Source organism: Dendropsophus ebraccatus, chromosome 4, assembly GCF_027789765.1.
Source record: "Dendropsophus ebraccatus isolate aDenEbr1 chromosome 4, aDenEbr1.pat, whole genome shotgun sequence".
In the NCBI taxonomy this organism is placed as follows: domain Eukaryota; kingdom Metazoa; phylum Chordata; class Amphibia; order Anura; family Hylidae; genus Dendropsophus; species Dendropsophus ebraccatus.
This window is the reverse complement of record NC_091457.1, coordinates 61118991-61141551: the sequence shown is the minus strand read 5'-3', so window position 1 is coordinate 61141551 and position 22561 is coordinate 61118991. Positions and strand designations below refer to the sequence as shown.

Genomic DNA, 22561 nt, shown 5'->3' with positions numbered 1-22561 from the left:
CTTTCAAATCAACTGGTGCCAGAGATTTGTAATTAACTTCTATTAAAAATCTCAAGTCTACTTATCAGCTGCTGTCAGGGCTGTATTTACCACTAGGCACCCGTGGTCCGGTGCCTAGGGCAGCACCTTGCAGGGGGGAAAAAACTAATTTTTATTTATTTTTATTTTTTTTGTCTCCCACATCCTGTTCAGACTTGCCAGCAAATCTGGTGTCTTTTCAAAAGGGGGGTGGGGGTTTGGGGTATAGTGGTATTGGTCAGGTCTGCTGTAGAGGTGTTAAATATGATGTCTGGAGTTATCACCTACCAATCTACCAATCTTGTGGTGAAATTTGTTGATGTTTTAAGCAGTTAAAAACCATGAAAAATGTGATTCACACAATAATTTTACATGTAGATAAGTGCATATGGCCAAAACCACTCTCCCATTTCTTCATGATGCTAACTGGTGCATGAAGATGAGGCGTCTTCAGGTTTAGTGCCTAGGGCAGCAGCAGCTATTAATACGGCCCTGGCTGCTGTATGTCCTGCAGGAAGTGGTATTCTTCCTGTCTGGAAAGCAGTAGAGGTTTTCTATGTTGATTTGCTACTGATCTGGACAGTTTCTTTCCAGAACAGAGGTGGCAGCAGAGAGCACTGTCAGGCGGGAAAGAATACACCACCTCCTGCAGGACATACAGCAGCTGATACTGGAAGATTTTTTAATAGAAGTAAATTACAAATCTCTGTCACTTTCTGGTACCAGTTGATTTTTTTGGCTGAACTACCCCTTTAATTGATTTATCTGTATGTACAACAGGACTCTTAGGCCTCATTCACACATCGGTGATATACGATCGGTAAGCTGACTGTATATCAGGGACTGAACTCTTAGGGTAAACACAGCAGCATTCTGCTTCGGAGAGACATGTCAATTCACAGAGCAAAGAGCAATGTAAGCCGAGGCGCACAAGTCCTACAATAGAGATACTGTGGGACGCTGAGGCAGGCGGAATTCCGTAACGGAGAGCTCCACCGCACAATTCTGCTGATGTTACCTAGTGTGAACATACCCTTACAGAACGCATCATAGTTCATTATAATGCATCACAAAGGTGCGGCATTAGGGCTTATTCGCCTGTTTCTGTGAAACACGGAACGATAAGCAATTACATGGAACGACTCATCGCCCGGTATCATGTATCAATATTTAGTTTAGCGCTTCCCCAGCAACCTCATTTTATTTCTATAGTGGAATACCACTTTAAATCCTATTAGGGTAGGCTAATGTGTCCATAGCGTGTAATGTGCAGACCAAATATATACACATGCGCAGTCCTCCTGCATGCACACCATATATACACACAAACAATCCCTTTGTCCAGCAATGACACGAGACAGAGCCCACACTCAGCTTATATGGCTGTGCCTCACGTAAACAAGCACTGCCACACACCCCCAGAGTTCCCTCCTCCCGGGTGGTCATGTGACTGATCATGTGACCATGACATCATCGCAGGTCCTTCAGCTTCCTCGGACCTGGCATCTACGTTGGAACCTGAGCAATCAGCGGCGGCCACCTGTAGTGTAGACGTCAGAGCCCCCGGCCCCCCATGTGTCGCCTCCTCCTCGGTGAGCCCTGTGCCCGGTGACAGCCGTGACCCGGAGGCTCCCCCCGCTGCCCTGAGCTCAGCCCCGGGGCTCGCTGTCATTTCTGTGTGATCATCTGGTCGCGGTGATCTGCTGCCTCATGTAATGCAAGAAGACGCTGCAGCCTGGTGTCCTCCCCGGAGGGTGAGTACAGAGGACATGTCACCCGGGGGTCACATGACTCCGGCTATGCTGCCTGCTGTGTATACAGTATGTACAGTGATGGGACCCCGGCTACACAGCTAGTCCTGTGCCTGCACCAGTGCTGGGGAGCGGGGAGGCTTCTATTCACTGATAGGAAGCGGAGATCGTGCACTGCTGACCTATACGAAGCTGCAGGACCTGTGTGATTATTGTGCTATTGTGGAGATCCCCTGACATGACAGGGGGGTGTGGGTAGTCAGTGCAGTGTCCAGCTGCTCCTGGGGGTGTATGGCTGTCACTGTGGGAGGGAGCTGCCTGTCTCAGCCTAGTGCTGCTGGGGTCTGTAGACGCTCTTTATTATGGGGGCTCTGTCCTGGGCAGTGGGGTGGGGTGCACTCTGTAGCTGGTCATTATTATGGGGGCTCTGTCCTGGGCAGTGGGGGTGGGGTGCACTCTGTAGCTGGTCATTATTATGGGGGCACTCTAGGCGCACTCTCTGCTATAACATGCTCTGTCCTGGGCAGTGGGGGTGGGGTGCCTCTGTAGCTGGGGGCCCTCTTGGTGACTCTGCTGTAGCATGCATTGTCCTGGGCAGTGTGGGTGGGGTGGCTCTGATGTACCCCTGTAGCTGGGGGCCCTCTTGGTGACTCTGCTGTAGCATGCATTGTCCCGGGCAGTGTGTGTGTGGGGTGGTGGGGGTGGCTCTGATGTACCCCTGTAGCTGGGGGCCCTCTTGGTGACTCTGCTGTAGCATGCATTGTCCTGGGCAGTGTGGGTGGGGTGGCTCTGATGTACCCCTGTAGCTGGGGGCCCTCTTGGTGACTCTGCTGTAGCATGCATTGTCCTGGGCAGTGTGGGTGGGGTGGCTCTGATGTACCCCTGTAGCTGGGGGCCCTCTTGGTGACTCTGCTGTAGCATGCATTGTCCTGGGCAGTGTGGGTGGGGTGGCTCTGATGTACCCCTGTAGCTGGGGGCCCTCTTGGTGACTCTGCTGTAGCATGCATTGTCCTGGGCAGTGTGGGTGGGGTGGCTCTGATGTACCCCTGTAGCTGGGGGCCCTCTTGGTGACTCTGCTGTAGCATGCATTGTCCTGGGCAGTGTGGGTGGGGTGGCTCTGATGTACCCCTGTAGCTGGGGGCCCTCTTGGTGACTCTGCTGTAGCATGCATTGTCCTGGGCAGTGTGGGTGGGGTGGCTCTGATGTACCCCTGTAGCTGGGGGCCCTCTTGGTGACTCTGCTGTAGCATGCATTGTCCTGGGCAGTGTGGGTGGGGTGGCTCTGATGTACCCCTGTAGCTGGGGGCCCTCTTGGTGACTCTGCTGTAGCATGCATTGTCCTGGGCAGTGTGGGTGGGGTGGCTCTGATGTACCACTGTAGCTGGGGGCCCTCTTGGTGACTCTGCTGTAGCATGCATTGTCCTGGGCAGTGTGGGTGGGGTGGCTCTGATGTACCCCTGTAGCTGGGGGCCCTCTTGGTGACTCTGCTGTAGCATGCATTGTCCTGGGCAGTGTGGGTGGGGTGGCTCTGATGTACCCCTGTAGCTGGGGGCCCTCTTGGTGACTCTGCTGTAGCATGCATTGTCCTGGGCAGTGTGGGTGGGGTGGCTCTGATGTACCCTTATTGCTGGTGGTGGGGTATATGTGACAAGACACCTGCATGGGAGAAGATACAATATGGTGGAATGTACCTTTGAAGCAACATTCAGGCAACACAAAAGAGGATCAGTCACTGTGTCGCTTTTCCTTAGACCGCCGACATGGTCCAGCAGATATCTACAGGAGTATGGAGACATTGGCACCAGTGCTGTCACATATTCTGGTCCTGGAGGCCAGTGATAAGACAGGGGTGGCCCAGATCCAGGTCTGGATTCTAGATGATATGGAAATCTTTTATGTGAAAATTCCTTTTATCCAACAAAAGATGATGCAGACATGCTGGTAATCTCGCCTGGCTTTGCAGGACAGTGTGGGCAGAAAGAACCATTAGAGATACTGTATTGCAGTATTTTTTTTTTTTTGTAATCCAACAGTCCAAAATGTTTATCTTGCAGCTATTCAGAACCATTAATGCCAGGCTGAAGAAATTTTACTGTGTATATATATATATATATATATATATATATATATATATATTGTGGACATGTCACTGGAGATGTGTTCGAGGGGGTGTACATCTCACCTAGGCTGATGCGTAGTGTGAGGTGGTAAGTCCAGGAGGGATCTGTTGCTCAGCAGTGCTATGCTGCTGAGTTATTATTTATTTTTACCGGGCCTGGATTTACTGGAATGGTGGATAGGTTGGTAGTGGGATCTGCCATTCCCTCCCCCTCGATCCAGTATGGGTTTTGGGATCAGGTGAGCTCTGATCCCAATCAGCCTGAGAAGGCAAAAGGTGAGCTCAGTGTGCAGGGGATCTCTCTCAGCCAGGAGTGAACAGCCTGCATGCTGTTTGGTGAGAGCTGGGAAGACAGCAGCTGCTGGGGCCTGTTCACACCCCGCAAAACTGACCACTGAAGTGCCAGAGAGGTAACCTGCGTTGTTAGTTAGCGCCCAGACGGGCAAGACCTTTTTGTTTTGTTCTTAAAGCACAGTGTTGCTATATTTCTGTTACGGACTGTTTATGCTGAAAATAAACGCCAAGCTGTTGTTTTACAAGTCCAAGTCTGCTGTGAACTGTGTCCAAACACACCATCCCCCGGGAAGATCCCTACAATATATATATATTACCCATTTACTGTGTATAAATGTCATTTTCTTCTGTAATTACTCACCACTGATGGGACCCCTACTGACCTCGAGAATAGAGGTCACTGCTCCATGGAAACTCGCCTATGTGTGTACATCCTGTAGAGAGTGAGTGGAGCGATGGCTGAGCATCTGCACTGCTGCTCCATTCACACAGTGGACAATTACCCTCTGGTTGTATGTTTACTGGGGGTCCCTAGTATCATCTAGTTATCACCTATCCTGTGGAACTTAATATGGGAATAATCCCTTTAAGGATGAAGCTGACTGTGCACAGTCTTTTAAGTCTCGATTTTATTGATTTTTGTATTCATTTCCAGTTTTCTGTTGAATAATCAGATTCCGTGTTCTGTATTTCCCCTTGATATCTTCTCTATAGTCAGATGTTTAACCGTGATAATAATACTCATTTTCTTTTAATTGTAGCTGGGAAAATGTTAAATCATCAGGGCTGAGGAAGGACGGATACTGCAGCCAGAGATACATATTCAGCAGATACAATGGTAAATATAGTAGTTGGTGATTGTAAAGGTGCAATATCCTTGTGTTAGTTTATCCACATGGTGGGAGATTTATCAAACATGGTGTAAAGTGAAACTGTCTCAGTTGCCCCTAGCAACCAATCAGATTCCACCTTTCATTCCTCACCGACTATTTGGAAAATGAAAGGTGGAATCTGATTGGTTGCTAGGGGCAACTGAGCCAGTTTCACTTTACACCATGTTTGATAAATCTCCACCATTGTGTTTATTATTTTATGGTCTGTATCTGTAGTATACATTTATGTAGAAAGAAAGTAAATTCAAATCTATGGTGTTTTCATACATAAATCTTTACCTGGTGGACCAATAGTCAATAATGTAGGATTAATTTTAGAGGTATTGCTTTGAAAAATCCCTTCTTGATTAAAGTTAGGAAAACGTAGTTGCTTTCTTTCAAAAACAGGGTCACTCCTGGTTTTAGCTTAACTCGGCATGTTCCCTTCAGTGGATGAGAGTGACACTTTACGTGGAAGAAAGCAGCCGTGTTTTTTTTTTCTGTTTTTTTTTCCCCCCCCTCACCCTGGATAACCCCTTTAATTGTCACTTAAAGGGATAGTGACAGCACAGATGTGCATGTATTTTTGCTGCCAGTTTTCAGACGCCAATCACAGAATCATTGCATACATGATGCTGTGATCCGGCATCTGTAGTAAAAAGCATCTTCATTCAGGTCTGACAGTGTTACAGTGGTGTGTTTGTGACACTCTCAGCGTCCACCCCACTCTTCGGCTACTGCTGTATCTGCAACCTGGCACCCGTCAATCATTCTGGGGGAGGGGGCCTGAAGATACAATAGTGGCCGGAGAGCAGGGCGAGATGAGGCTGTGCGGGGCAGGAGCTGACATGGCTCACAAACACATGAAGCAGGAACAGTCCAGAGCAGGAGAGGTTTTCTATATGCATTTGTTACTGCTCTGGACAATTCCTGTCTTGGACAGAGGTGGCAGCAGAGAGCACTCTGTCTGACTTAAAAGAAAACACCATTTCCTGCAGGGCATACAGCAGCTGATAAGTATAGGAAGACTTCAGATGTTTAAATAGAATTAAATTACAAATCTTTATAACTTTCTAAAACCAATTAATTAAAAAAAAAATATTTATCCCCCCCCCCTTCCCTGTTCTACGCAGCACCTGACATGATACTTACAGTCCCTCGCTGCTCCTCTCTTCTTATGTTTCTGAAGTGGCAGAGATTGCTACAGAGAAACACTTGGAGGCTGTCATTGTTGTAAAATGTCATATTCCAGGGATGGGGAAGCTTGGCTCTGCAGCTGTTGCAAAACTACAACTCTCCTCACACCTGTAAAGTCACAGCTAAAGCTTTGGCTGTCCATGCAAGATGGGGGTTGTAGTTTTGCAACAGCTGGAGAGCCAAGGTTCATATACTGTGGGGAGACTGTATAAAGGCTGCAAGGCCTGGCATAGACCTTACAAAAAGCTGCATCATTTTATAACATGGCTTCATTTTACTGCTGGTATTATTGCTGCTATACACAAACCTCATGGAACGACTGAACTTGTATCTGTGTAATGCTCTGTAATGTAAGTTGTAGTGCTGGAGGTCTGGCTAGTGTGGCCAGCATACAGATGCTTGGGAGAATCTCTGTGTACGGTGTGATTCTACCATTACGTGACTTTGTTTCGTACTTAGGGGAATTCCTAGTGCGTCATGTGGGGTGCTAAATATACCCTTGTTTCTCCCCTTATAACTCTGTGGTCTTTATTTCCTGTAGGTCTGCGCTGATGATACAATCAGACAATAAGTCATGTGCCTCAGTGGTATACAGCCCAATATAGTGACGACATCTACATTAAAAATAATACATGTAAATAGAAGTCCTTGAGTCATCCTGTTGTGTCACGTTGTGAGAAATTCCATTGAGCTGTATGCATTGCTGGATGACAATCTTTAATAATCACTACTGGAGTTTCCTGAAGAGTTGTCATCCAGCTCTGCCGGGCCCCTGAATGGCACGTTACTTATTATGTAGTGCTGCTATTTAAAGTCAAGTTACCGTCAGAAGTTTAGAAAAGCTGAATGCAAACCCATGTATAAGTTGTAATGGTGGCCATATTGCTGTTCATCCAACTTTCCCATACTACTGAAAGTCACCTGCCAATTTATAAAATGCTACACACCTTTACAGCAGATTGAAGTGATGGTTTACTGTATTCCTACTTGTCCACATATGATATGGATATTCTGGAAGTATCATATGGCAATGACTAAAGCATGTACACATACTGAAAAACCATTCCAAACGTGCATTATGGGCTTTCTAATTCTCTCTTACTGTGTTAATTCTTCTTTTAGACTGGCCACTCGTTCATCTACTTGGATCATGGATTTGGCGGCATTACAGTGGCGGCATTACAGTATAGGATCTATAAGATGATCTAAGTCAAGGAACTTCTTAACTCCTTCGTTGAATCCTGCCTTGTCACAATGAGTTCCAATCTCTGGGGTCAGGAGAAAAGCAGCTCCTCCTATTGGGAAGAACGGATTTTTTACCTACTAATCCAGGAGTGCAGCTTGCTTGACAAACAGACCCAAAAACAGATTAAGGTTCCTCGGGGGAGCATCGGGCAGTATGTCCAGGAGCGAGCTGCGCACAGCAGGAGCATCCCATCCAAGAACAAAAAAGTACAGATTGCCCTGAAAATTTTGGATCAGACCCATACCCTCATCTTCGTGGACGACAAAGATGTTATTGAGATTACGGAAAAGCTGGTTGAATTGCTTCTGGCGATAACAAACTGTGAGGAGCGCTATAGTCTATTCAAGAATAAAGCCCGGCTTTCCAGAGCCTTACAGATTGAGACTGGTTCTGCAGTAAGGGTTTTCCTGAGGCCCGGAGATGGCCATTACCCTGGTGTTGTGCGCTATAGGGGACCATTGTTGCCAGATAGACCTGTCACTGGAATTTTCTTCGGGGTAGAATTATTGGTAAGTTTTGGGTTGTTGTTTTATTTTATTTATTTTTTTGAGAACCAACCTTACATTTGGATAAGTCTTCAGTATTAGACGTGTATTAGACAGTATTAGTATGAACTGAGCAAATTCTGCCTGCCTCACTGTCTCAATGTGATGTCTCACCACTCTCTGCTCAAAGAACTGACATTTCAATTCTTAGAGCAGAGGTGCACAAGACATCACAATGAGGCAGACGGGATTCCGAGCGGAGTCTGCGTCACAGGTTCCGCTCGGAATTTCCTCCTGTTTTGCTCAGTGTGAACGGGCGCTTACAACATGAGAGGCGGTGTCCGACACCTGTCCCCCCCACCAGACAGTTTTTGAGAAAGCTTCTTTATTGTTTACAGTGCTCCAGCTTGCATGTGCCATACTTAAAGTGACAGTCGCCTCCTTTTTGCATTATGACTTCTGTACACAGATGTAAAGGGTAAATTTTGCAGTTTTCACACCTTTTTTTTATATCATACGTCATTGTGCTTGTTTCAATAAAAAGTGATCTTTTATCACCTGCGGATTGTGCTACCTGGACGGGGCTTCATGGCCGAAGCGCCACTTACACTTACCAATGGCAGCTGAGGGGTGGGGCCTATTCAGTGATTAAGTCACTGAGCGATGGGGCCTATGGGGTGATGTGGGCGGGGCTAAGTGGAACTGCGGCCATGAAGCCCGCCCAGGTAGCACAATCCCCAGATGATAAAAGATCACTTTTATTCTTGAACAAGCACTGTCCTGTTCACCTAAATGCATGCAAGGATGAGCGCAAGTAAACACTAAAGAGGCTGCAGCATTTACACAGATGTTGCGACCTGATCGATTGGGGTACTGGGAGATGAACCCCGCTAACCTAATATTGATAGCCTAGCCCTATTGGAAAAGGATAACTGGTTATTACCAATCCTGTTACCAGAAAGGTTGTCCCCTTGTTCTCTGATCACTGCTGACAGACTTTTTCTGCGGAATCTGTTGGCTCTATACAAATAAATATTATTAATTCTATGGAATTACAAAAACATGGCTGTTTTCATCTAGAAGCAGTGCCCCTCCTGCCCACAGGTTAGGCCTGGTTTTGCAACTCTGCCCTGTTCACTTCAAAGGAACTGAGCTGCAATACTGGACACATCACATAGACAGATGTCACATTATTTTTTCAGTCTAAACTGCTTTAAACCCAGAGAGTGGCTACAATATGAATTTGAACCTCCTCTTTAACATGGTTAATATACTTTACAAAGGGACATATGCTGTACCAGGGTGTGGTGGCCATTAAAGGTGCTATAGCTATAATTATTATGTATCTTTTCTCCCCTATCAGGAAGATGGTCGTGGTCAGGGTTTCACAGAAGGATCGTACCAGGGAAAGCAGCTATTCCGTTGTGATGATGAATGTGGTGTGTTTGTGGCTCTTGACAAACTAGAACTGTGCGAGGAGGATGATGAAGAACTAGAAAGTGACTATGCATCTCCAGTAGACACCAACCCAACAGAAATCCCTCCTCTAGAGATCAACTCACGAGTGTCTCTGAAAATTGGAGAGAGTATGGAATTTGGAACAGTTATTTTCTGCGATGTGTTACCCGGGAAGGAAAGCCTTGGATATTTTGTTGGAGTTGATATGGTAAGTGTTCTTTCTCTTTAAATGGATAATTCAGCAAAAAAAAAAAAAAAAAAAGAATTAAATCAACTGGTGCCAAATAGTGCCAGAGATCTGTAATTTGCTTTTATTAAAAATCAAGTCTTCCAGTACTTATCAGCTGCTGTATGTCCTGCAGGAAGTGGTGTATTCTTTCCAGCCTGACACAGTGCTCTCTGCTGCCACCTCTGTCCGTCACAGGAACTGTCCAGACCCATAGCAAATCCCCATAGAAAACCTCTCCTGCTCTACAGACTGGAAAAAAATAAACCACTTCCTGCAGGGCGTAACAGCTGATAAGTACTTGAATTATATATTAAAAATTATTATTATTTATATATATTTTTTTTTTATTATTTTAAATTTTTTTTTTTGCTGAACAACACCATGAGAGTCTGCTTGAATTTAAGGGAATCAGTTAGCAGTTGTAAACCCTCAAAACTCCTGAAGTTGAAACATCCCTTAAGTCTTTATTATACAGGTTGCATAAATAAAAAATGCAGAATCTTGGGCACCACTATCACAAGTACAGTGGTGCCTTGGATTACAGACATAATTTGTTCCAGGACAGCGCTTGTAATCCAAATCCATTCTTAAACCAAAGCAAATCATTGAAATGCAGGCAATTGTAAAACAAATGAAACAAACATTTAGAAACAGCAGAATATGTGATATTATAAGTTACTCTACAGCAATGGAGAGGATAGGAAACACGAGGGCTGACAGAGACTACAGGGAGCATGAAGGAATGAGCAGGGCAGATGTGGGCACAGTATAGCAGCACACTCTGTCCGGGAAGAGAGGGGTTACAGCTATGGAGAGATTACATCCACAGTCCTGTCCCCTGATGTAAGCCCCAGCCTGAAGTGGATCTGCTATGATTTAGAAGATGAGGGAGACTTCCTGGGTCAGAGTACAGGGCTGTAGACCACGCTATGCAGACCATGCCCTCCTCCACTCTCCCTCCCACCCAGTACAGGAAGCTCTTATAGCAAAGCAATGCTCTTAAACCAAGTTACAGTTTGGAAAAACTGTAAGTTCTTCTTGCAAAACGCTCTCAATCCAAGTTACTCTTAAACCAAGGTACCACTGTACTTAGGGGTGGACTCTATGGTAAGAACTGTATGCACTGTATCCCCAGCCCCTGTTTTCAGCTGTGAGTGACAGCACTATTGATCTCATAAATGGATGCTAGAGCTGTCACTCACAACTTGAGAGGGAAGGGGGAAGTGCTCATTGTACAGAGCTTTGGGCATTTAGCATGAAGGATTAGCCTCCTGGGCACTTATGATAGCGGGGGGGGTGAGACAGGGAAGTTGTATGAATGGCGGGGCTTGATCAGACAGAGCTACCTATGGCAGGGCAGCTGTAGAAAGCATGAGTAAATTCCCATACACCAGTCACAGAGTTTGAAAGGGACGGAGCTTGTTTAGAGCATTTTGCCACTGCTGTATGGGGATTTACTTATGCTCTCTACAGCTTCTCTGCCATAGGTTGCTCAGCCTGAACAATTCCCGGCCCTATGGGGATTCACTAATGCTCCATACAGCTTTCCCACCACCGAGGGCAGGATTACTGCCCACATCCAGTAACTCAACACTGTGACGTCACGGCTCAAAATGGCACCTTCTGCAAAGGCATGAGACGTCTCAATAATGATTCTTTCTGGACTACAGGACTTCCGGTGGGTGAGGCACGCAGAAAAAAGTGGGTACTGACGCCAAACTGGAAACGCATGTACATTACAAAGGTGTATAACTTTAGGTTATGGTCACAATACTAAATTATAGCGTTTGGGCAGAGTACCCCTTTAACTCCCTGCAGTGTATCACTTTCTTATAAAAGAAATCCAGCAGAACTTCCAGTATAAAGCCTTATAACATTCTAAAAGCTGCACAAGATAAGGCCCTGTTTACACTAGCATCCTGACAAAAAATTTCTAACTGATCTTAAAGGGAACCTGTCACCCCCCGTGACGGGGTGACAGGCTCCCGACCCCCCGCTACAGCCCCCTATACTCACCTGATCCCGCAGGGTCCCGCTTCTGGATCCGGCCGGGTCACGGAAATCTCAGCCGCTGCAGCCCGGCGCGCGCGCTGAGCGATGAGTCCAACGCTCATAAAAAAATGTCCAGCGCTCCCTCATTCTCTCAGCGCGCGCGCCGGGCTGCAGCGGCTGATATCTCCGTGACCCGACCGGATCCAGAAGCGGGACCCGGCGGGATCAGGTGAGTATAGGGGGCTGTAGCGGAGGGTCAGGGAGCCTGTCACCCCGACTCGGGGGGTGACAGGTTCCCTTTAATGTGCACTAATCGATCTAGTTGAGTCCATTGGGCTTCTGTTTTTCCAGCAGGATCTGCACTTTAGACTTGTATTTTTACTATAAATAAGGGAAAGCTCGAGGCTAGTCCCTGTAAGTGTGAACATGTCCTATGAAAGGCGAAGCAAAGATGTTTTATACTGTGAATATGATTTTTCTTTGCAGCTTTTTCATAGCTGCCTGTTTGTGAAGCTTGATGATATTCTGGTTACTTTGGGCTACCACTTTGAAGGCAGGAGCTATTTCAGTCGCCCAGTTTATCTTGAATATATAGCTTCACTGGTGACTTAACTCCCAGTGAAAGTGTTTATTCTAGGTGGTGTGACGGAAATGTGGTTGACCGAAAATGAGCAGTTTTGAAACTTTCTTGTTTAGAGCCAGCGTGTGGCGAGACTGTACCCAGTGCAGCTGTCCATACACTAAGGAACAGAGACTTAGTGAGCAGTCCAGTCTGCTCCCATCTCCACAGTAGCCTCCAGCAGTAGGTATTCTCCTCACTACAGGCTGTCTGCATATTACACTGCACCATTAATGATTATGGATTAGATGGAATTAGAAATGTGTTTTTTTTTTTTTTTTCCCTTAATAGGACAATCCTATTGGAAATTGGGATGGCCGATATAATGGGATCCAACTGTGTAGCTTTGCTAGTGTGGAAAGCACTCTCCTTCTGCATATCAATGACATCATCCCAGGTAAGAATATGGGCTCCTGGACTTTTAGGGTGCGTTCACATGTACAGGATCTGCAGCAGATTTGATGGCGCAGATTTGAAGCTGCAAATTCAAAGCAAATCAATTCTGGACAATCAAATCTGCTGCACATCCTGTACGTGTAAACGCACCCTTAGGGTATGTTCACACACAGTGTATACACTGAAAATTTCACCCAAGGAACTATTCAGGTAAAATCTACATCATGTCATGATAATACAGCAAGTTTTAATATTCAGTTTAATATTCAGTTTAAAGCAGTGGGCACAGCATTGTAATCTGCAGCCTTAAATCCACAGTATTGGTTTCAGATTTTTTTTTTTTTTGCACAATACTGTTTACACACTGCAGATTTACCTATGTGTGAAGTCCACAGCATATATGCTACATGTGAACACACACTTACAGTATGCCACTGACTGTCCTGGGAGGAAAATCACTGATGCCCTTTTTATTGTATTTATTATCCCCCCCCCCCCCTAAATCAATTAGTATTTTTTTTAAACTTTTCTCAGAAAACAAAACAAAGCACCCCCCCCTCCCAAAAACAAAACAAAACATAAAAACAACAACACTTTATTCAAAATTAAGTTTAGGGTCACCCTGTTTTTTTGCTGTTTGTATGTTAAAACTATTTAAAACAAAAAGCAAAAACTCAAGAGTGAGCTTATTCATTCAATATTTTTGCTTTGTTCTACTTGGGGGATTTTAATGATCATATTCGGTATTAAATAATGCATTTGAATATAGAGGAATTTCAGTGTGTATGATCACTGTAAGGCCTCATTAACACGTCTGGAAAATTTAGCCGTAATTCCACATCCACAATCAAGGACATAGTTAAAACACATTGATTACTATGTGCCTATTCACACATTAGAATTTTTTGTGCATTTGTGAATAGGTAGACATCCATGCTGCAAAAAAGAGGGCAGGTCCTAGTATAGACATGCAGTTATGGTCTAGAATGTAGTGGTCTGTGAATTTCCTACCACTACAGAGGCACAAAGTGCTGTCCTTTGATTGTGGGCAGCCATTGGGGATGTGTGAATCATGCCTTAGTTTAAACAGTTTCACTTATGCTGCGTTTACACAGAACGATTATCGTGTGAATTCGCATGATAACGATCAAATTCAAACGATAATCGTACGTGTAAACGCAGCGAACGATCAAATGACGAGCGAGAAATCGTTCATTTTGATCTTTGAACATGTTCTCAAATCGTCGTTGATCGTTCGCAAAAAAATTCGCAGATCGTTCCGTGTGAACAGTCGTTTGCCTTGTCGTTTGCCGACCGCGTGAACAGTCGTTAGTGTGAGATAGGCTTAAGTGACTGCAAATCGATCACAAAACGAATTTTCCGTACGATATATCGTACCGTCTAAACGCTGATCATTATGAAAAAAAAATTGTTTCTCCGACATCGTTAATCGTACGATCGGGCCATTTATCGTTTTGTGTAAACCCAGCATTAGTTTCATAGCCTGTGTAATTCCCAACAATTTTAAATCACTTAATTTACCCAAAACGTAGCTAGTGTTTTGCACAAAGCCTTAGCTGTGTACCTGGACACTGTGAGCTTGTCTGCCTGCTCTATCGAATCCTTACTGTCCCTGGATAGTTAGTTAAGGCTTCCCTGCCATCTCTGACCACCCATAAAGGTGCCCCACCTCCCCAAACGGATGTCTGGGTTTTTTCAATAAACTAGCATTCCATTGACTTCTGTGGGTATTGTACATTCTATATGTGTTTCCATTATTTATTTCTAGCTCCTCCTGTGTTCTCGGGCTCAGTCACATGACCACTCTTTGTTTGTTTCCTTCCTGTGATGTCACGTTCAATATTTGTTTCCTGTTCCTTCCACTGAACGTGATCACAGGTGGAGTCATCAGCTGGGTTTGGCAGTTGTCCATTCCATGGGCTGGTGGGACCCCCACATTGATTTTAGCCCCATCCTTGTAGGTGAGGCTAATATTGCAGCTCAGTAGAAGCTATAGCAGAAAGGGCAGCATGACATGGAGGAGAGCAGGGTCTGATGCTACAGGGGCAGAGCTAAAATAAATGTGGAATTCCTGCCAGCCCATGGGAGGGACACCTGCCCCACCCACCTGATGACTCCACCTGTCACCATGTTCAATGGAGCAGACAATGTATTGAACATGAAAGAAATCACAGGCAGAGCGGTTATGTGACTGAGCCAGAGAACACAAGAAGTCATTGTAATGCTGGTTTATTAAAAAGTCTTGGATAACCCCCGTTAACTTGCCATGAGCATCAGTAGCAGTTTAGTCCTTAGTGTAACTTTCTTGCCGTGCCTTTCTGTTTCCTTCATATCTGTTCACATACCACCTGGCAAAGCCAGTGCATCAGCAACCCCTTCTCTCTTCAAATGCCCTCTTTAGTAGTGCCTAAATCATCCCCCAGCACAGTGCTGGTCTGTTACGTCCAGTGCATTTTCAATAGCATGTGGCATAGCCTTAAAGTGACTGTACCACCAGGCTCAGGCTGAAGCACTGGAGGCAGGCCGATCCACCCCTAGTGGGAGGAAACCCTAGCCCCTCTATGATAGGGTTCCATTGATTCTAATGGAGTCACATCATGGAGGGGCTGGGGTTTCTTCCCACTGGGGGTGTGTCGGCCTGCCTCCAGTGCTTCAGCCTGAGCCTGGTGGTACAGTCACTTTAAGAAGTAGGTGCTGTGCTGTGATTGTCAAGATGAGTGAGGAAATGGGAATGCCTGTATGTGTACTAATGGCAGGTCCAGCTCTGGTCCCACCTCATGAAATGTCAAGAATAGGAACTAATTTTTCTATCTACAGGGCCATGTTTGGGCTTGTTTTTTTTCAGGAACAAGTGTACTTTGTAATGGCGCTTTTCATTCTACCATAACATGTATGACAGAACCCCAAAAATATCATGTATGAAAATATAAACAGGTGAAATTGGAAAAAAGAATGCAATTTTGTAACTTTTTGGGGGTTCCTATATCTACATAATGCACTATATGGTAAAAGCGACATGATACCATTATTCTATAGGTCAGCCCAAACACAATTAATGCTAAATAAAATGTTGTGACTCTTTATAATGGTTTTAGTTTTTAACCTACGGGGCTGTATGGGGTGTAATTTTTTGCGCCATGATCTGTAGTTTTTGTTATTACGATATTTGTATAGATCAGATGTTTTGATCACTTTTTATTATTTTTTTATATATAATGAAACAAAAAAAATCAGCAATTCTTTTCCCTATTTTCGTTTACGCCATTCGCCGTACAGGATGACAATTGTCATATTTTGATCGGACAATTCTGCACACCACTGTATATAATATGTTTGTTTTATTTATTGTTATAGGTTTTGTTTGTATAATGAGATGGGGGTGATTTAAATTTTTTATTGGGGGAGGGGCTTTGGGGTATTTTTTTACTTTTTTTTTTTTTGCCATAGGCATAGCATTGATCAGTGTTATAGGTGGTCTGCTCATTGAGCCTGCTTGTGGCAGACTCAATAAGCAGAGCGCTGATTGGACCGCACAGAGGAAGGTAAGAGAGCGCTGATCGGTAAGTTACAGCTCCTCTCACTTAAACGCCACGATCGCTGTGGGTCGCGGCATTTAAGTGGTAATGACAGGCTGCAGCGCGGCTGGTGCAGCCTGTCATTGACAGTGAGGGCCCAAATGCTGATTGCAGCCAGCCCCTATCTGCTATAAAGTGCGCTCCGCACCAGAGCGCGCTTTATAGCATGTCAGCAGCTCAAGACGTCCAGGATCGTCTGGTGACAGGCGGCCAGGGTGTATCCGTACATCCTAGGTCGTCTAAGGGTTTAATTACAATTCTCTATAACCTTCTAAAATTTGTTGATTTTGTAAGAAAAAGCTTTTTGCTGAATAACCCCTTTAACTTGTAATAAATATTTTGTGTATCTAGTTGCATATACATTTTTTTTTCTCTCATGACAGAATCTGTAAGCCAGGAGAGAAGGCCTTTAAAACTTGCCTTTACATCAAGGTGTGGAAGTGAGAAAAGCTTATCCAATCACAGCAAACCAAAGGTCACAGGTAACTTGTAGCGCTTTGTATTGTACGCATTCTGTACTCTACTAGACATTGTAAAGCACTACTTCTGTAATCTGGTCTTCCTCTGAAATCCCCTTCTACATGGTGTGCTTTCCGCTCCTCTGCTGTCAGTGACTTTCTGTATTGAAGAGCACTGTCTGTACATTTAGTAGGCCTAGTATCAATGATCACCATCACAGAGGATCATCCATGATAAAGCACAAGCAATTTGCAAAATTTTGACCATTGCAATAGTTAAACAGTGTAGAAGATCTATGATTTAAAAAAATAAGGCGCATATTTGCTGTTGGGATTAAGATTTTATGCTATTGATAAGAACCCTGTATGAGTGGAGTAGGAGAATGTATGTCTCATAAACAAGAAAATGACTAAACCATCCGTCAATACAGTATTTTCATGAATGCTGTACAAAGGGTCGATATGATCAATAGACAGTCTAGACATTGTTCTAGAGTGTGGAAGCTAAAAACTAAAAATAAAAAGAAATAAATAATGGTAAATGGTCAGCATAACCTATTATCTGAACAAGCTTATTCACCAAATAGCTATATCACCTGACCACCACATACATGTGTGCGTTGTCAATGGGGAGAGGAGACAAAGCCTCTGCTAGACACTTTTTGTGGCTTATTCCTTAAGAACTAGAGGAATGGGCAGTTAAAAATCTAACATGACTGACCCTTCTCCTGATATCTGCCATTTGGGAACAGTCAAGAGGACCACATACTCTAAAATGGGTACACTGTAGAATGACTGTTTATTTTTTTAATGCAGCTATTTAATAAAGTTATATTATTTTGTAATGTAATTTCATTAAAGGGAATCTGTCACTAGCTTTATTCCGCCTTAAATGAGAGCAGCATAAACTAGTGACAGAAATGCTGAACAGATCGTGTATTACTTACATCATTTTGTTCAGCCGTTCTCCTAATATCCAGAAGAATAGGATTCTTTCCACAACCCTCCCCCTGCCCTCCAGCTGCTCATTGACAGGTGACTGCCTATACACAGCATGGATAGATAACTGCCAATCAGCAGCTGGTGGGCGGAGTTTTCTCCTGATGAATAATGAGAACTACTGGGCTCAAGCAGATAATGGAGAGGACTACTTATTGTCCATGTTATTCAGGAGGATATCTCTGGATCAGCTGCACAGAACAATGTAAGTGATACATTATTCTGTTCAGCTTCTTTGTCACTAGTTTATACCACCCTGAGATAGGACAGCAGAAATCTGCTGACAGTCTCTTTAAGTGTATAATTAACAAATATAAAAATAAATGATCATATTACATTAGCAGCCGTAAGGGGCGACACAGGCCTCACTGCTGCTTCCAAAGTTTGTTTAAAGGACAACTCCCGCGGGCCCCCCCACCCCCAAAAAAAAACAAAAAACACAGACACCATACTTGCTATCCCTCCGGTGACGATCGCCACTCGATTCGCCCGCCGTCCTCCTCTCCGTAACCGCCGTCCAGCGATGTCTCTCACTTCCGGGTCCAGGGGATGGAAAAGGCTGCCAGTGCGCTTGCGCACCGGCAGCCTTTTCATTGGCTGGAGCGTATCACATGGCTTCCAGCAAGCTCAGCCAATCAGGGCTGAGCAAGCTGGAAGCCATGTGATGCGCTCCAGCCAATGAAAAGGCTGCTGGTGCGCATGTGCACCAGCAGCCTTTTCTATCCCATTCACTTTCCATAAAGACGTCGAGAAGAAGAAGACCCGGACCGCCCCCCGGCTCTGACGTCGTCTTCTCAAGATGGTGCCCGGGAAAAGAGGACGGTGACGACGTTATATAACTTTGTAATGTGTGTTAAATAAGCAAATAAAAATGTTCGTGGTAGTTGTCCTTTAAGGAACACTCGCTGTGCAGAGGCGACTGCACACAGAGGGATGCTAGCAGTTTAGGCAGCCCTGCAGTTCCTGACACCAACCTTGATGGCAGTAGAGAGGACAGTTTTGCCCCCTTCTGCTGCCATTCTACATAAAATGATGGATATAATAATATTTTTTTTTAAAGTTATTAAAGCAGTATATTAAAATAATTCTAAAGATAGTTACTTTCTGGAGTACCCCTTTTAAATGGACTATTCCTGCTAAAATCTATGGGGGACATTTACTAATGAGTAGAGATGAGCGTACCGGGTTCGGGTTTGAGTCGATCCAAACCCGAACGTTCGGCATTTGATCAGCTAGGGCTGCTGAACTTGGATAAAGCTCTAAGGTTGTCTGGAAAACATGGATACAGCCAATGACTATATCCATGTTTTCCACATAGCCTTAGGGCTTTATCCAACTTCAGCAGCCACCGCTAATCAAATGCCGAAAGTTCGGGTTCGGATCGACTCAAGCATGATCGAGGTTCGCTAATCTCTACTAATGAGTCAAATGTGTGCGACTATTCTAATGTGGGTTGGTGTACATTTTGTTCCAATATATTGTGTGTGATTTACGGCACAGTCACACTGTCATAGTAAATGCATCTAAGTAAAAAGGTTGCAAACAAAATTCACCTGGTACTGACCAGACGTAAGCCTGCACCAGTTGTTGCAACTTTTTTTTTTTTTTTTAAAGTTGCAAATGATAAAGTCGCATCTAAAACATATTTATACATTAAATGCTGGTTCCTAAATAAAACTTAGACAAAAATGGTTGAAAAATCCAATTATACACATAAAAATAAGCGCAAAGCCCTTGCTAAATTCCCCCCTATGTGCTTGGTCAATATTAATCATATGTTTTAGGTGAACCAATAAAATTATATGAATTAACATTTCCTAACTTCCCTTCCACCTTTATTCTACTGATCATTGTAACATGTAGGGCTTATATAATAAAGGGTCCTCTAGTTCAGACAGCAGCCTAATTTTTATTTTCGGAGTGTTGAAGATCAACGTTACCCTCTGACATTCATCTAACGTAATAAAATATAAGGAACTGTCACTGTGAGATAACCCTTTAAACAAAGCAAAGAAAAGCAAGTAACAAATGCTTCGTATTAACCTGTCATAAAGATGGACAGTCTGCAGTGATGATTTATCTTTCTTGCAGCAGGATCTACCTCTGAATCAGGAAGCCGGAATCGTTCAGAATTTTTTTACACTTTAAATGGCAGCTCTGTTGAATCCCAACACCAGCCGAAAAGTAAGACTAGTTGGTACATGGATGAAGGTACGTTTTTATCCTAGGCCTATTATAGGTGTATTCCGCCAAAAAGCATTAAAGGAGTTTTCCATTTAAAACTAACTTGTCCCCATTCACAGGATAGGGGACAATTAGGCGATCAAGAGGGCCCTACTTCTGTGCCCCCCCCCCCGCTCCTTTGTTGTCAATACAGCCGTGGGTTGGCACATGACCTACGGCTCTATTTCTTCTCTATGGAGCCGCCGGAGAGAGCCAAGTACATCCCTCGCCTCTTTCTACAGGCTCCATAGCGGATGAATAGAGCTGCGGGTCCCTAGGTTGTGTTTGGTATTGCAGTTCAGTTTCATTCTCTTCAATTGAACTGAGATGTATAACCCACACCCAAACTGAGGGCAGGAGAGGTGCTGTTTCTGAAAACAAAATGCCTGCATAACCATTTTAAAGGGAAAGGCAGGGTTTGTATCACTTACCACAATATATAATGTGGACATAACACCACTGACGAGATGCCAAATTTCTGCGCATAGCAACCCATACTATTTTTTTGTTCTGTGCTTATACTAAATTTTCATAAGTTAAAACCCATGATAGTCATGTCTTCAAAAATGAAACCTGTGACACAATTGGTGGTTTCCCTTCTGCTGGAATGTGTTCTCTCTACTAAGAAAAAACAAAGTAATTATTTCATGTGCCTCGGAGATGACGTAGCTGAGCTCACCCAAGCAATGCACTCTGTCTCACAGGCTACAGTCATATTATTAGAGATGCAGGGTCTGTCTCACAGGCTACAGTCATATTATTAGAGATGCAGGGTCTGTCTTACAGGCTACAGTCATATTATTAGAGATGCAGGGTCTGTCTTACAGGCTACAGTCATATTATTAGAGATGCAGGGTCTGTCTCACAGGCTACAGTCATATTATTAGAGATGCAGGGTCTGTCTCACAGGCTACAGTCATATTAGAGATGCAGGGTCTGTCTCACAGGCTACAGTCATATTATTAGAGATGCAGGGTCTGTCTCACAGGCTACAGTCATATTATTAGAGATGCAGGGTCTGTCTCGCAGGCTACAGTCATATTATTAGAGATGCAGGGTCTGTCTCACAGGCTACAGTCATATTATTAGAGATGCAGGGTCTGTCTCACAGGCTACAGTCATATTATTAGAGATGCAGGGTCTGTCTCACAGGCTACAGTCATATTATTAGAGATGCAGGGTCTGTCTCACAGGCTACAGTCATATTATTAGAGATGCAGGGTCTGTCTCACAGGCTACAGTCATATTATTAGAGATGCAGGGTCTGTCTCACAGGCTACAGTCATATTATTAGAGATGCAGGGTCTGTCTCACAGGCTACAGTCATATTATTAGAGATGCAGGGTCTGTCTCACAGGCTACAGTCATATTATTAGAGATGCAGGGTCTGTCTCACAGGCTACAGTCATATTATTAGAGATGCAGGGTCTGTCTCACAGGCTACAGTCATATTATTAGAGATGCAGGGTCTGTCTCACAGGCTACAGTCATATTATTAGAGATGCAGGGTCTGTCTCACAGGCTACAGTCATATTATTAGAGATGCAGGGTCTGTCTCACAGGCTACAGTCATGTTATTAGAGATGCAGGGTCTGTCTCACAGGCTACAGTCATGTTATTAGAGATGCAGGGTCTGTCTCACAGGCTACAGTCATGTTATTAGAGATGCAGGGTCTGTCTCACAGGCTACAGTCCCATTATTAGAGATGCAGGGTCTGTCTCACAGGCTACAGTCCCATTATTAGAGATGCAGGGTCTGTCTCACAGGCTACAGTCCCATTATTAAGGGTGTGTTCACACCTACCGGAACCGCAGCGGTTTTCACGATGCGGATTCGCAGCGACATCCGCTGCGGATCCAGTCCTATTTATTCGTATAGAGCACATACTCGCAGCGGGATTCACATCCCGCTGTGAGTATGTGCTTTAACCCCCTGAATCCTGCTGCGAGTATGGGCTCTATACCAATGAATGGGACTGGATCAGCAGCGGATCTCGCTGCAAATCCGCAGCGTGAAATCTGCTGTGGATATAGTAGGTGTGAACGCACCCTAAAGGTGCAGGGTCTGCCTCACAGGCTGCGGTCACATTATTAGATGTATGCTGTATATCTCACAGGCTGCTATCACATTATTAGAGGTATGCTGTATATCTCACAGGCTGCGGTCACATTATTAGAGGTATGTTGTATATCTCACAGGCTGCTATCACATTATTAGAGGTATGTTGTATATCTCACAGGCTGCCATCACATTATTAGATGTAAGCTGTATATCTCACAGGCTGCTATCACATTATTAGTTGTAAGCTGTATATCTCACAGGCTGCGGTCACATTATTAGAGGTATGCTGTATATCTCGCAATGAGCCCTGTGCTGATATTCTGAGGGCTGACTGTACCTGTCCTTTTAATGGTGTCTTTCTGGTCACCTTCTTTTTAGTCCACTCTCTTTATATTTAGAGCTTTAGAGGGGGTTACATCTAGTGTGGTCCTTTGCAGGCACCATGCTTCTTTTACTCATTTCTTTCTCAGGAAGAAAATTAAGAGGGTACATACCTCCTCTCCCCCACAGAGACCTGAAGGAAAATCACTTTGTGGGGATATCTCTTT

General features: G+C 44.4%; 1 protein-coding gene and 1 long non-coding RNA gene across 5 annotated transcripts in view; both read left to right on the top strand.

Moving 5' to 3' along the window:
• Positions 1-1480: 1480 nt before the first annotated feature.
• Positions 1481-7427, top strand: LOC138788241 (uncharacterized). The gene is made up of 3 exons (XR_011362567.1): positions 1481-1772; positions 4943-5019; positions 7373-7427. It is a non-coding gene; the product is annotated as an uncharacterized lncRNA (long non-coding RNA).
• The window catches only part of CYLD (CYLD lysine 63 deubiquitinase), a 42199-nt gene continuing 27065 nt past the window's right edge, over positions 7428-22561 (top strand). For 2 of the 4 annotated variants that reach the window (XM_069965936.1, XM_069965934.1), the window contains exons 1-5: positions 7428-8005; positions 9345-9647; positions 12571-12676; positions 16655-16753; positions 19823-19939. In XM_069965936.1, coding sequence (XP_069822037.1) covers positions 7505-8005; positions 9345-9647; positions 12571-12676; positions 16655-16753; positions 19823-19939 — 1126 coding nt within the window. In that variant the 5' untranslated portion in view covers positions 7428-7504. Of the gene's footprint in view, positions 8006-9344; positions 9648-12570; positions 12677-16654; positions 16754-19819; positions 19940-22561 lie in introns of all 4 variants that reach the window. The other 2 variants (XM_069965935.1, XM_069965933.1) reach the window with 1 other exon arrangement.